Source organism: Ictalurus punctatus, chromosome 5, assembly GCF_001660625.3.
Source record: "Ictalurus punctatus breed USDA103 chromosome 5, Coco_2.0, whole genome shotgun sequence".
In the NCBI taxonomy this organism is placed as follows: Eukaryota; Metazoa; Chordata; class Actinopteri; order Siluriformes; family Ictaluridae; genus Ictalurus; species Ictalurus punctatus.
Window position 1 is genome coordinate 28,320,135 of NC_030420.2, and position 13,908 is coordinate 28,334,042.

General features: G+C 39.5%; 1 protein-coding gene across 3 annotated transcripts; it reads left to right on the top strand.

The window, feature by feature from the left end:
* The first annotated feature begins 592 nt into the window (after positions 1-592).
* LOC108265365 (kinesin-like protein KIF2A) lies at positions 593-13,236 on the top strand. Of its 3 annotated transcripts, none has more exons than XM_053680387.1 (16): positions 593-686; positions 2,448-2,548; positions 2,894-2,986; positions 3,142-3,196; positions 3,514-3,676; positions 3,780-3,870; positions 4,055-4,118; positions 5,745-5,836; positions 6,034-6,176; positions 6,303-6,507; positions 6,715-6,825; positions 6,964-7,031; positions 8,972-9,125; positions 9,342-9,443; positions 12,499-12,634; positions 12,995-13,236. In XM_053680387.1, exons 1-16 carry the CDS (start codon positions 635-637, stop codon positions 13,078-13,080), a joined length of 1,716 nt encoding a protein of 571 aa, XP_053536362.1. In that variant the 5' UTR covers positions 593-634; the 3' UTR covers positions 13,081-13,236. The 3 variants fall into 3 exon arrangements, with proteins under 3 accessions (XP_053536362.1, XP_047011666.1, XP_053536363.1); XM_047155710.2 differs by lacking the exon at positions 593-686 and adding an exon at positions 894-1,114; XM_053680388.1 differs by lacking the exon at positions 593-686 and adding an exon at positions 894-1,114 and having other exon boundaries at positions 2,451-2,548.
* Positions 13,237-13,908: the final 672 nt, after the last annotated feature.

Genomic DNA, 13,908 nt, shown 5'->3' on the forward strand with positions numbered 1-13,908 from the left:
CACAGGGCCACGGCAGGAATCGAACCCCGGCCCCCGGAGGTGTGAGGCAAACCTGCTAACCACTAAGCCACCGTGTGCCCTGTTAAGAGTTAATACTGTGTTCAACATGTGTTTAATAACAATATGGAGCTTACATTTTATGTCTGATTGTTGTTTCTTTATTCATAGTCCAGTATACTTCCTCACCTACAGGAAAGATTCTTATCTCACGCAATAGAAATCCAAATATGCAAATCTGTCATGGCACTTGTAGCACAAGGCCAGAAATAGCACAGGTTTCCATGGGAACAATTTGTATTGTATTGTCAATCTGACACCCAACTCACCCCCCACCACTCCCCGCCCCCCAGTGAAAACTGCCACTAATGCTGAAAACTGGCAGGAAAAGATTAGCTGGATCACACATTGATTCTTATTTTGTCTCTAGTATCTGTTCCTGTTGGGCCACAATTAACAGAATTAATGAGCTAGGTCTGCAAATACCTTCTTTATATCTGATTTCTAAAAATAGCTTTGTCATTTCTACAGATTAGGGCGCACGGTGGCTTAGTGGTTTCACATTCCTCACACCGCCAGGGTTGGGGGTTCGATTCCCACCACGGCCGTGTGTGTGCAGAGTTTGCATGTTCTCCCCATGCTGCAGGGTTTTCCTCCGTGTACTCCTCCCCAGTCCAAAGACATGCGTGGTAGGCTGATTAGCGTGTCCGTAGTGTGTGAATGTGCAGTAATAAAATACATGGCAATATTTATATGATTTAATAATATATTTTGTTAAATATCAAAAATCTCAGAGGTGTGCATTATAGCTGACACCTAGATGAACACTTTACAGTTGGTTAAATGACTGTAAGTCATTCCCTTCAAATGTTATTCAAGTTAGAAACGTGTTTCACAATGTCGTATGTAACTTTAGAGACGGTCCCTTAATTTCCGCATATCCGCGAATGTCGAACGTCCAACATTAAACCAACTTTATTCCAGAACTTTATTCCAGAACTTTATTACAGAACAAAACCACCGGTTTATTACTCGCGCTCTCTCGCTCGTTCCCGTCTCTGAGAAACCATGGCGGTAAACTTAAGTAAAATTGTCGTGAAGGTAAAACTGAGTGACGGTGAGTTCCCTAGTTAAGTTATTATTTTAGCTGTGTAGTGTAACTAGCTATTAACGTGTAGTCATTATTTGCTTCGCTTAGCTAGCATTGGCTAAGAGAAGTGCTAGTAATGCTAGCGTTAGCGAACCGACAAGCCTTTTACATGAACTAAATGACACTTTATTGGTTAGCCAGTGCATCCCTGTTGCTGTGGTAGCTAAGCTACATACCTAGCGCAGTCAACACAGCAACGGTTGCTAAGCTAAGATGAGCTAAACTAACTAGCCGGCACATTTACTTAGTTATCAAGTCTACCTAGTTTTTTTTTTTTTTTTTTTTTTTTTTTTTTTTTTTATAAAGCCGTAACACCTATTACAGTTAGCGACAACTTTTTTCCTATAGACACTGGCGAATAAGAGATTTAGCACTTTTGAATTTCCGAGTGTCTGTATTAATAATTTAGCACACACAAAAAAACTATTTTGAAAAGCTAGTTTGTTTTGTTACTAAGCTCGGTTTAAACTGCGCTTCCTGTCAGTATTCTGAATTTCACAGAAATTCTAATGGCTACCACTACAAATACCATTACAAATCTTAAAAACCATTACCAAATTTCAAACGTGTTCTATTGGTCCTTAATGGCACCCCTAGACATAACATGGCAACAAATTAGAGGCCCTAAGGGACCATTACAGATTCCAATTAAAACCATTACAAATTCTCTAAGAGTTTCTGTTGTCAAAACAAAGCATTTTTTTTCTTATCAGTCTAGCCTAATGACGAACACAGAAGTTCCTCAGCTGTAGGTGTTTTAATCAACGAAAATACTAACAACAGCTGCAGAATGGTTATTGCACAACTTTTGATTAAAATAGCACTCTATTCTTGACACACAGTAATGGCCTCCCTCCATCCAGTGGAGTGGGTCTTACTGCAGCTTCACAAGTGTTTTTCTATCTACACCCTGCTCTAAGGGAGACCATAGTTCAGCACCTTAATTATGCTTCCTGTGGTGTTTTTTCTTTTTTTTTGCAGCTCTGTGGAGAAATAAATTTCAACATTTTAGAGAAGAAGAAAGAGTATTGTTTTTGCTCTTTGCTTTTCCTTCTAGTTGGTGGTGATTTGTACACACTGAATGATTTGAATTAATGGAGTATTTCAGAGCACGGCCATTCACCTAAATTGCTATTTAGTCTGTGTTCAGTTATTCCTTCGTACAGAATTTGAAGCAGTTGTACATTCAATATAGGCACAGGGACAGATAGAGAAGAGGAAAAGATCCTTTTACAAAGGAAGTGGATGACGCTATTGTTTAGTCAGGATTGTCTGACTGTACTGTCATGATGTTTGGCAGCAGGGAGGAAGTCCAACTGTGTGAAAGATGTAGAGAAAATGCAGGAGAAGAGAGAGAGGCGGCGACTGCAGCAGCAAGAGATAAGGGAGAAGAGAGCGCAGGTCAGTGCACGCCTATGACTTTCAAAATCCCATAATCAGAATATTGCTTCGATTATCGTCTCTTGTCCTGATGTAGCAGTGTGAATGCTACATGTTCACATAAAAGCCTTAATTTAATCTTGGGGCTGAATTTGTGTATTATCTGTCCTGTGTTTTGTCACTATGATTATATTATTTGTGTTAAAGACTAGTTTTGCACTTTTCCCCCATAATGGTCATTATCACGTTCTGGATTGGGGAGCTGGTCTTATGTTCAATGCAAAATATACCTCTAGTTCTACCTCTGACTTTGTCTCGTAACGTCTTGTCATATGTTACATGATGAATAATCTTTTTGTTTTGAAGGTGGACATGACAGGCCCCAACTATGAAATAATGCAGATGATCAGAGATTTTAGGGCAAGCCTGGATTACAGACCACTAACCACAGCGGATTTGGTGAGTCTGAACCGAAGTGCGTTATTTATTATCCTGCCAAGGATGTTTGCCTGATCTTTTTGTGACAGTTTTGTGTGTTGATTTTAAACAAGATTTAAAAAAAAAAGACTGTGGTACTGTAGCTGTAAGTGTAAAGAGAATCTTAATGTTTGCAGATTGAAGAGCACCGAATATGTGTTTGTGTGAGGAAGCGTCCTCTTAACAAAAAAGGTGAAACAGACTTATGTATATTTTCATGATGACTTATTAAAATGCTCTACCGCTGTTCTGAATATGTGTAATCTCCAGTTTCTTATAGCTACCAGTTTAGGCTCAAAGTATTTTATCGTCTCTTGTCCTGATGTAGCAGTGTGAATGCTACATCCTAGTTGATAGTGAATAAGCCTTTTGATTCCCTTTTAATAGGAATAGAAATCTCAAATAGCATAAAATAAACATAAAGACTGAATGCAACAATTGTCTTTCAAATCACCGAGTGTGTGTGGTGAGCTGTGGTGTTAAAGGACGTGTCATGTCTTGTATTGTAGAACTCACTGCAAAGGAGCTGGATGTGCTCACCATCCCCAGTAAAGATGTCGTCTTGGTCCATGAGCCTAAGCAGAAAGTGGACCTCACCCGATACCTAGAGAATCAAACCTTTCGCTTTGATTATGCCTTTGACGACAGTACATCAAATGAAATGGTTTACAGGTTTGTCTTTTTCTTTTCTGTGCATCCACAACTTATTTGTAATCCACTAATGTTAAGAGTTTGTTGTTGTCTTGGGTGGAAATTAAGAAGTTCTTCTGTGCAGGTTTACAGCAAGACCTTTAGTGGAAACGATCTTTGACAGAGGAATGGCTACATGCTTTGCGTACGGCCAAACCGGAAGTGGGAAAACGCACGTGAGAGACATGTATTATATGATTGTACAGTGTGTAATAGTAATATTCAAGTATGTAAATATTGGTCCGAATTCCTAGTCCTAATTTTAGTGCACATTGCTGGAGCTCATTGTAGTGCACATCGCTTATTACGCAGAACCACACTTATCCTTAAGCATTTATGTTGATGTCTTTGGTTTTTCAGACCATGGGTGGAGATTTTTCTGGAAAGAACCAGGATTGCTCAAAAGGAATCTATGCATTAGCTGGTAAATATTTAAGAGAGTTTTTAAAGCCACAATTAATCTATTCAAATACATGGTCATGTAAATAAATAAATACACCCCATGGAAATTGTTTGCTTTATTTATTTTTCATATTTCCACAAGCAAACATTTGATCCTCTTTGAAACAGTGCCTATTAATAAAGCTGATACACTGTATAAAATGACACAAAAAATTGAGTTTTGGAGTAATTTTCCCAATTTAAATAAACAAAAAATCTTAATCAATCACATGGAGAAGTAAGTACACCCCTACATTTATCACAGCTTCAAATCCATACAATTAGAATCAGGTGTTCACGATTGGGTGCCAGTGATTGAAACCTGTCTTATTTATACCTCTCTCATATCTAGTGTCTGGTGTTCCCAGTTGAGGTGTGTGGTGTCAGCATGCCAAGATCTAAAGAGTTCTGTAAGGCCTTCAGAAAAAAAGGTTGTTTATGCTTATGAGTCTGGCAAGGGATTTAAAAAGATCTTCAAATTATTTGAAATACATCACTCCATTGTAAGGAAAATCATCTACAAGTGGCGCAGATCTCAAATGACTGCCAATTTGTCCAGGACTGACCGTCCCTGCAAATTCAGCCCAAGAGCAGACCATCTGATGCAAAAAGGAGTCTCCAGGATGGAACCCTAAAATTTCATCCCAGGATCTGCAACTGTTGGTGTCAAAGTGCATGCTTCTACAGTCAGAAACAGATTGCACAAATTTGACCTGCATGGGAGGCATGCCAGGAAAAATCCTTTGCAAGATTACAGTTTGCCAATGAACATATAGGTAAAGACCAGGCCTTTTGGAATAATGTGCTATGGACAGACAAATCAAAGATAGAGTTGTTTGGCCACAGTAACAGCAGTCATGATTGGGGCAGACCAAAGACCGCTTTTCAGGAGAAACACCTCATACCAACTGTGAAGCATGGTGGACAAAATGTTATGGTTTGTGGTTGCTTCACGCCCTCAGATACTGGACAGCTTGCATTTGTTGATTCAACTATGAATTCTACAAGATAATGTGAGACCATCTGTCTGAAAGTTGAAGTTGAGCCGAAAAACGGACCTTTCAACAGGACATTAATCCTAAGCACACTAGCAAATCTACCAAGGAATGGCTCAAAAAGAAGAAATGGAGAGTTATGGAATGGCCTAGTCAAAGCCCAGATTTGAATCCCATTGAAATGTTGTGAGGGGATTTGAAACGGGCAGTACATGCAAGAAAACCCTCAAACATCTTACAACTGAAATAATATTGCATGGAAAAGTGGTCACAATTTCCAGCAAGCCTGGTGGACAATTATGCAAAACACCTACAAGAAGTTATTTCTGCTAAAGGGGGCAATTCTGTACTTACTTTTTCCACAGATGATTATCACATCTATTGATATTTCTTTTAAATAAATTATTTAAAAAGCTAATTTTCCTTGTGGCTTTGTTCAAGTATATGACCTTTATTAATAGGCACTGTTTCAAAGATGATCAAATGTTTGCTTGTCCAAATATGTCAAGAAAGCCAACAGTTTCCATATATCATTCCACATCACTATAAGCTGCAGTTTGAATAGCTTCAAAATAAGCAGTCTCAAATATGTTTCTTCTGTTTACTCCATGTAGCTCGTGATGTTTTCCTTATGCTGAAGAAACCCAACTACAAGAATTTGGATCTTCAAGTCTACGCAACCTTCTTTGAAATTTACAGTGGAAAGGCAAGTGACTCGAACACTTCTGGTCATCCTCCAGAAAACAGTGCTTTGGATGTTGTAAAGCAATTCTCTAGTGGTTATAAAGGGTTAGTGGATGTGGAAGATCGGAAGGAGATTTTTTTTTTATTTGAAGTACATATATTTTGTGCCTGATCTGGCCCAAGTCACTTACTTTTTGTGGCTTTTGATGCTGTTCCCAGGTGTTTGACTTGCTGAACCGTAAAACAAAGCTGCGTGTAATGGAGGATGGGAAACAGCAGGTGCAAGTGGTTGGGCTGCAGGAGAAAGAGGTCAGTTGCACTGAAGATGTCCTCAAGCTCATTGAGGTCGGAAACAGCTGCAGGTAACTCTATAAAACAGCTTAATGCTCTCTGATGTAATAAATATGCTGTGTGATTATATTATATATCTGAAAAAATGTTTTTTCTTATTAACCTAGTAGTAATTTTTTTCACCTCTTGATCCCCAGAACTTCAGGACAGACTTCTGCCAACGCTCACTCATCCCGAAGCCACGCTGTCTTCCAGATTATTCTGCGCAGGAAGGGGAAGATGCACGGCAAGTTTTCATTGATTGACCTGGCAGGGAACGAGCGTGGCGCTGATACATCCAGTGCTGACCGCCGGACACGGCTGGAGGGAGCAGGGATCAACAAGAGCCTACTTGCACTGAAGGTCGGCAAGTTACCGGAGAAAAGCGTAGTTACAGTTACATCCGGATTCAGAACGTCTTTTCATAAAAGTCAGAATATTTTTCTGAATTATGAATGATTAATACATTGTGTGTTCCTGATTTATGAAATGGTGAATTTTAGCATTGAAATGCATCCTAAAGCTTTTTGAGCTGGTGTCTAAAATAGCTGGTGTCCTGTCTCAATCAAGGAGTGTATTAGAGCCCTGGGGCAGAACAAACCGCACACGCCGTTCAGAGCCAGCAAACTTACGCACGTGCTCAGAGACTCATTCATCGGTGAGAACTCGAAGACGTGCATGGTGAATAGCCACTTCCTGTTTCACACAATTTTTTTTTAAATAATAAAAATTACAACCTTGTTTTTAATGCAAGTGAACCCTGGTTTATTTATGGACAACTCTGACTATGATTTTTTTTTTTTTTTTTTTCCTGATCAGATTGCCACCATTTCTCCTGGAATGGCTTCCTGTAAAAACACTCTGAACACACTACGATATGCCAACAGGTATAAATGCAGTCTCTTTGGTTTTCTATATATAAAGTATTTACTGGATTTTGATTATTGATGAAATACAACCAAGTGAACTATTTATAATGCTAAAAATAACAACTTGATAATTAGTGATGTATTTTGTGTGCAGGGCAAACGGTTGTGTCCCGATTCTTCCTTTTACTCCTCTCTCTCTCTGTCTCTCACTTTTTACTTGTCTTTCCTGCTTATTCCTTGCTGCTCCAGAGTAAAAAAATTTGGGATTAGTCCCTCAGATATCTCGTTTTCTCAGGGTGGAAGTCGCTCTGGGTTCTCTTGAGTATGAGCACAAGCTTATTTATCCAGCTTCCCCATGTGCCTTCGCAGCAGATACACACTGTTAAATCTTTGTTTGCATCTAGTTGGCTGATTTTCACCCCATGATGCATGAGAAGCAGCTTACACCTTCACGCCGAGTCACGTGCCTAAATAACACGTACGGCCTCCCATTAGAGCATAAACAAATGATGCTTCTTTTTATCATTTTGAGTGGTGTGCTTGGGGAATATTTTTTCGTCAGCCTCCCACCTTTTTATTAATCTGCTTTCATTTCACTTTGTAACCCTGGGAATGTATACTGTGTTTCTGTTGTGTGCATTAAGAAATGATCAAATGTAATGACATCATAAGCAGTAAGGTGAGTGGTGGGAATCTCTAGGCACCTTGGGGGCTTGATTAGATATAAAATCAGCGTGCCATGCCACAATTATAAAACTTGAAGCATTTTTCATAGTACGACCACTTGCTGCTTTTAACATGTTGTCATTTGTCACTAGTCTTGGTGTATTTAGAGTCATCAGAACACATTTTACCATTTGAATGTTATTTGAATTTATATTTAAGCATTCAAGGGCAAAGGAAAAAAAAATTCAAATGTATGATATGCCTTATACTACTTTAGTGCCCTAATCAGAGGTATCTGGCCATAACACTATTATTATTATTATTATTATTATTATTATTATTATTATTATTAGGGATGTCATGATACCAAAAATGTAGTGGTTGGTACCGATACCACCAAAAGTACACGATACTTGATACCAAAGTCGATACCACAGTGTGGTATAAAAATAAAATTAAAAAAAAACTCTCTCTGGCTGATACTGGCAAAGAGGAAGAGAGGGGGGAGGGTTTTTTAGTTATCAAACACTGTCTGACACACACACACACACACACACACACACACCTTATACTCTGAATGCAAGCATTAGTTTAAATTCACTGATATGGTGGCAGGACAGAAAGATTTATTAAACATCGCAATGCGTTAGCGTCGTTAACAAATAACTGGCTATCGCAAACATTACATGGAGCATAACATTAGCTGGTTTCACGGCAACAATGCCAGCTGCCTCAAACAAATATAATATAGGACCGTCTTTCAGGTGCTTTGCCACATTCCAGGTGTTTCTTCGCTTTGTTTGAAATGAACGAAAGCATCGGTTGCACACTGGAAACCAATACTACCTTTCCTCCCAACGAGTCGGGGCGGAGCTAAACTTCTGTAGTTTTTCCCTTGTGCTTGTAGGCGTTCCGCTTCTTCTTCACCATTTGTGGACCGTCTAAAACACTTGCGTGTATTTGCTGCCCCTGTCAGGTCCGGAAGAATCACAACCTTGGTACTGTTGGTACTTTCGTTACAAACGGTACTAATGCTACTGCAGAAAAACAAGTACCGTCACGTTTTAAGAATGTTGGTACCAAAGTATCGGTTCTCGTGACATCCCTAATTCTCTTATTATTATTATTATTATTATTATTATTATTATTATTCGAGATGTCTGTATTTCAGTAAAACGGAAAGACACCTATCAAACGAACCAATCGCAGCCCCTTTTTCTTGTTCCTGGTGTTACTCACACCAGTAGGCCCCCTGCAGATGAATTTGAGCATGCTCTCTCCTGTTAACACAGAGTGAAGGAGCTGACCGTGGACCCGAACACCATGGCTGAAGGAGTGCGACCCAACATCAACGCCATCACCCAGTTGGACATCATCATGGAGGAGGAGTGGGAGCTGTGTAGCTCCTCTCAGAGAGATGACCTCAAGCTGCTCTGTGAACAGAATGTACGAAACAGATTAAAGCTTTCTTAGTCCGAAAGCACTGAAACAACACGCGCTTATCTTCAGCAATTTTAGATGTAAAGTTTTGTGAAGAATTAGCCTGACCCAAAGATAAAGTTTTGTTTTCAGGTGTCTGGGGAAAAATGGATGCTATCAGTAATTTTAATGCAGAAAGAGGTTTGTTGTTTTAAAGACTGAGGTTTGTGATATTTTTTTCAGGAAGAGGAAGTGTCTCCTCAGCTCTTCACCTTCCATGAGGTGGTGTCCCAGCTGGTGGAGATGGAGGAGCAGGTACTAGAGGACCACCGAGCAGTGTTTCAGGTGACACAGTTACACTATGAGCTTATCCTGCAGGCTTCACTTGGTTTTCATATTCATATTCCTCTGCAGTGTGGAATTTGTCTTCAGTCTGAAAGTCTTAAAAGTTGCGAAAAATTATTTACCTAGTGTCTAATCAGGATTTGTCAATGGCTTACATACAGTGCTGTGAAAAAGTGCTGATCTCATACTTAATAGTTTTAGATCTTCAAATGAAATACAACATAAAACGAAGGCAACCTGAGTAAACACATAATAGTTTTTATTTAAAATTTTTTTTTGTATTTTTATTGAAGAAAAAAGTTACCCAAACCAATCACCCATGCGAAAAACTAATATCCCGCTTAAACTTAAAATCTGGTTGTGCCACCTGTAGCAAGAATAACTGCAACCAGACGCTTCCGATAACTGGAGATCAGACTTTCACTTACATCTAGGACTAGGACTTACTCCTAGGCTTTGGATCATTGTCTTGCTGCATAATCCAGTTGCACTTAAGTTTCAATTTATGGACTGAAGACCGGACATTCTCCTTTAGGATTTTCTGATGGAGAGCAGAATTCATGTTTCCCTCAATTATTGCAAGTTGCCCAGGTCCTGAAGCAGCAAAGCATCCCCACACCATCATACTGCCTCCACCATGCTTGACTGTAGTCATGATGTTCTTTTTGTGGAATTTAGTGTTTGGTTTACGCCAGATGTAACAGGACCACTGCCTTTTAAACAGTTCCACTTCCGACTCATCAATCCACAGAACATTTTCCCAAAAGCTTTGAGGATCATCAACGTGTGTTTTGGCAAAATTCAGACGAGTATTAATGTTCTTCTGGGTTAGCAGTGGTTTTCACCTCGCCACTCTTACATGGATGCCATTTTTGCCTGGTGTCTTTCTGATAGTGGAGTCATAAACAGTGACCTTTACTGATGCAAGAGAGGCCTGTAGATCCTTTGATGTTGTCCTTGGCTCTTTTGTGACTTTCTTGATGAGTCATTGCTACATCTAGTCCAGCTGAACTTCATTATGAATGTAGTGCCATAGATTTGGGGAATTAGTAACTATGGGGGCAAATACATTTTCACATAGGCCTAGTTGATATTGGATAACATTTTTGCAAAAAATAAGTAACGTTATTATTTAAAAACTGTATTTTCTGTTTACTCCGGTTGCTTTCGTTTTAATTACTGAAACAATGTAGTATGAGAGAGACACAAAAACAGAAGAAATCCGATGGAAAATACTTTTTCACAGCACTGTATATAGACAATATCAAGACAATATACAGTGAGGGAAAAAAGTATTTGATCCCCTGCTGATTTTGTACGTTTGCCCACTGACAAAGAAATGATCAGTCTATAATTTTAATGGTAGATTTATTTGAACAGTGAGAGACAGAATAACAACAGAAAAATCAAGAAAAACGCATATCAAAAATGTTATAAATTGATTTGCATTTTAATGAGGGAAATAAGTATTTGACCCCTCTGCAAAACATGACTTAATACTTGGTGGCAAAACCCTTGTTGGCAATCACAGAGGTCAGACGTTTCTTGTAGTTTGGCCACCAGGTTTGCACACATCTCAGGAGGGATTTTGTCCCACTCTTCTTTGCAGATCTTCTCCAAGTCATTAAGGTTTCGAGGCTGATGTTTGGCCACTCGAACCTTCAGCTCCCTCCACAGATTTTCTATGGGATTAAGGTCTGGAGACTGGCTAGGCCACTCCAGGACCTTAATGTGCTTCTTCTTGAGCCACTCCTTTGTTCCCTTGGCCGTGTGTTTTGGGTCATTGTCATTCTGGAATACCCATCCACGACCCATTTTCAATGCCCTGGGTGAAGGAAGGAGGTTCTCACCCAAGATTTGAAGGTACATGGCCCCGTCCATCGTCCCTTTGATGCGGTGAAGTTGTCCTGTCCCTTTAGCAGAAAAACACCCCCAAAGCATAATGTTTCGACCTCCATGTTTGACGGTGGGGATGGTGTTCTTGGGTTCATAGGCAGCATTCCTCCTCCTCCAAACACGGCGAGTTGAGTTGATGCCAAAGAGCTCCATTTTGGTCTCATCTGACCACAACATTTTCTCCCAGTTGTCCTATGAATCATTCAGATGTTCACTGGCAAACTTCAGATGGGCATGTATATGTGCTTTCTTGAACAGGGGGACCTTGCGGGCGCTGCAGGATTTCAGTCCTTCACGGCATAGTGTGTTACCAAATGTTTTCTTGGTGACTATGGTCCCAGCTGCCTTGAGATCATTGACAAGATCCTCCCGTGTAGTTCTGAGCTGATTCCTCACTGTTCTCATGATCATTGCAACTCCACGAGGTGAGATCTTGCATGGAGCCCCAGGCTGAGGGAGATTGACAGTTCTTTTGTGTTTCTTCCATTTGCGAATAATCACACCAGCTGTTGTCACCTTCTCACCAAGCTGCTTGGCAATGGTCTTGTAGCCCATTCCAGACTTGTGTAGGTCTACAATCTTGTCCCTGACATCCTTGGAGAGTTCTTTGGTCTTGGCCATGGTGGAGAGTTTGGAATCTGATTGATTGATTGCTTCTGTGGACAGGTGTCTTTTATACAGGTAACGAGCTGAGATTAGGAGCACTCCCTTTAAGAGTGTGCTCCTAATCTCAGCTCGTTACCTGTATAAAAGACACCTGTGAGCCAGAAATCTTTCTTATTGAGAGGGGGTCAAATACTTATTTCCCTCATTAAAATGCAAATCAATTTATAACATTTTTGACATGCGTTTTGCTGGATTTTCTTGTTGTTATTCTGTCTCTCACTGTTCAAATAAACCTACCATTAAAATTATAGACTGATCATTTCTTTGTCAGTGGGCAAACGTACAAAATCAGCAGGGGATCAAATACTTCTTTCCCTCACTGTAGACTGTATAGACAATATAAACTGTATATATGTTTTTGTTTTACTGGTCATTTCAAATAACATTCATTCATTCATTCATTCATTTATTTATTAATTATCTATCATCATCATCTTGTATTAAAGTTTGTCATTATTCCTGTGTGTAATGGTGGGTGTGTTTTTGGGTCCAGAGGTCAATTAGATGGCTGGAGGATGAGAAGGTTCTGCTGCAGATGACTGAGGAGGTGGATTATGATGTAGACTCCTACTCTTCCCAGCTTGAGCACATACTGGACCAGAAGATCGACGTCCTGATTGAGCTCAGAGGTAACCCACATTCTTAAATCCTCTGATTGTACTTATTACCACATAGATTTTTTTCATGACTAAACATTCACATTTAAAATTGTCTCTAGTCTAAGTAATTAATTAGTGTAAACTAACCTAAGACCAGCCACAAACATCAGCCATCTGATTCTCAAACGCACCATCGGTGTCTGTTTGCACCCTTGTTTATAGCTCTGCTTGAGTGACCTGAAGGCTGGGAGTCTTGAAAAACCAGACATCAATCAGCCGTGCTTATTAGAATATTAGGATCACCACCAGACACTTAAAAAAATGCTTTAAAAAGCATCCACCTTTCCTGCTAAGAAATTGTGTAATATTGTGTATTCTTTTATTTGACAGATAAAGTGAGGTCGTTCCGCTCAGCCTTGCAGAAAGAGGAACAAGCCAGTAGGCAGATCAATCCCAAGAGGCCTCGGGATATGTAGACTGGGATAAGGCTGCACAATTATGGCCAAATTGATAATCCCGATTATGTTGATCAATATTGAGATCTCTATTATTTATCATGATTATTCATTTATTTTAGTGACAACATATTTTCATTGCATTTTCACATTTAAATAAACAGACCGCTGCTTTCACCTCCATGTTGTGCTACATTCCTGCTAATGTACAAATCTTTACATCAAATTAGACTGGTCTTTTAAAGTTCATCATCTCGTAGAAGTGAAATATAAACAAAATAGTACCCAAAATATAGGATAAGTAAAAATAAAAATGCCATCAACCAAATGAAAATATGCATCAAATATAACAATATGCAACCAAATGAAAACAGTTCAGGCGTATGCAGAAAAGGCAATAACAGTGTTTACAGGAGGAGAAACGCAAGACAATTTCTTTAATAATAATTACAAAAATTTAGGATCACAGTTGAAATTTTTTTGTTGTTTTTTTATAGAGATGGTAACATTAATGTGCCACAGTATAACACACAAGTAGGCATGAGAAAACTTGAGCTTGTCAATTATGACAGAATTTAGGAACATAGTGTGAGCCATGACAAATTAATTTACCTTCTGATAAACTAAATGCAATATTTTCAGTTACTTTTACAGACTGTATGCAAAAAACAACCATTAACCTGTTCCACCTTCTAAAGCAAGTAATACAATAAACATCAATGTTCAGTGTTTGAAGTCACCCCTTCGAGCTCCTCTTTGGAGGGCGACCTCGAGGACTGCTGGACGTGGCCTGCGAAGCGTGGGAGGAACAACCATCCCCATTCTGCTCTGTCATCGACTACGTGCAGG

Excerpts from the sequence above, each read along its gene's own strand:
- LOC108265365 (XM_053680387.1), top strand. The coding sequence starts at position 635 with ATGCTGCAGGGTTTTCCTCCGTGTACTCCTCCCCAGTCCAAAGACATG. Across the intron at positions 4,119-5,744 it reads AGGAATCTATGCATTAGCTG|CTCGTGATGTTTTCCTTATG; the intron begins GTAAATATTTAA and ends TACTCCATGTAG. Across the intron at positions 6,177-6,302 it reads GAGGTCGGAAACAGCTGCAG|AACTTCAGGACAGACTTCTG; the intron begins GTAACTCTATAA and ends CTTGATCCCCAG.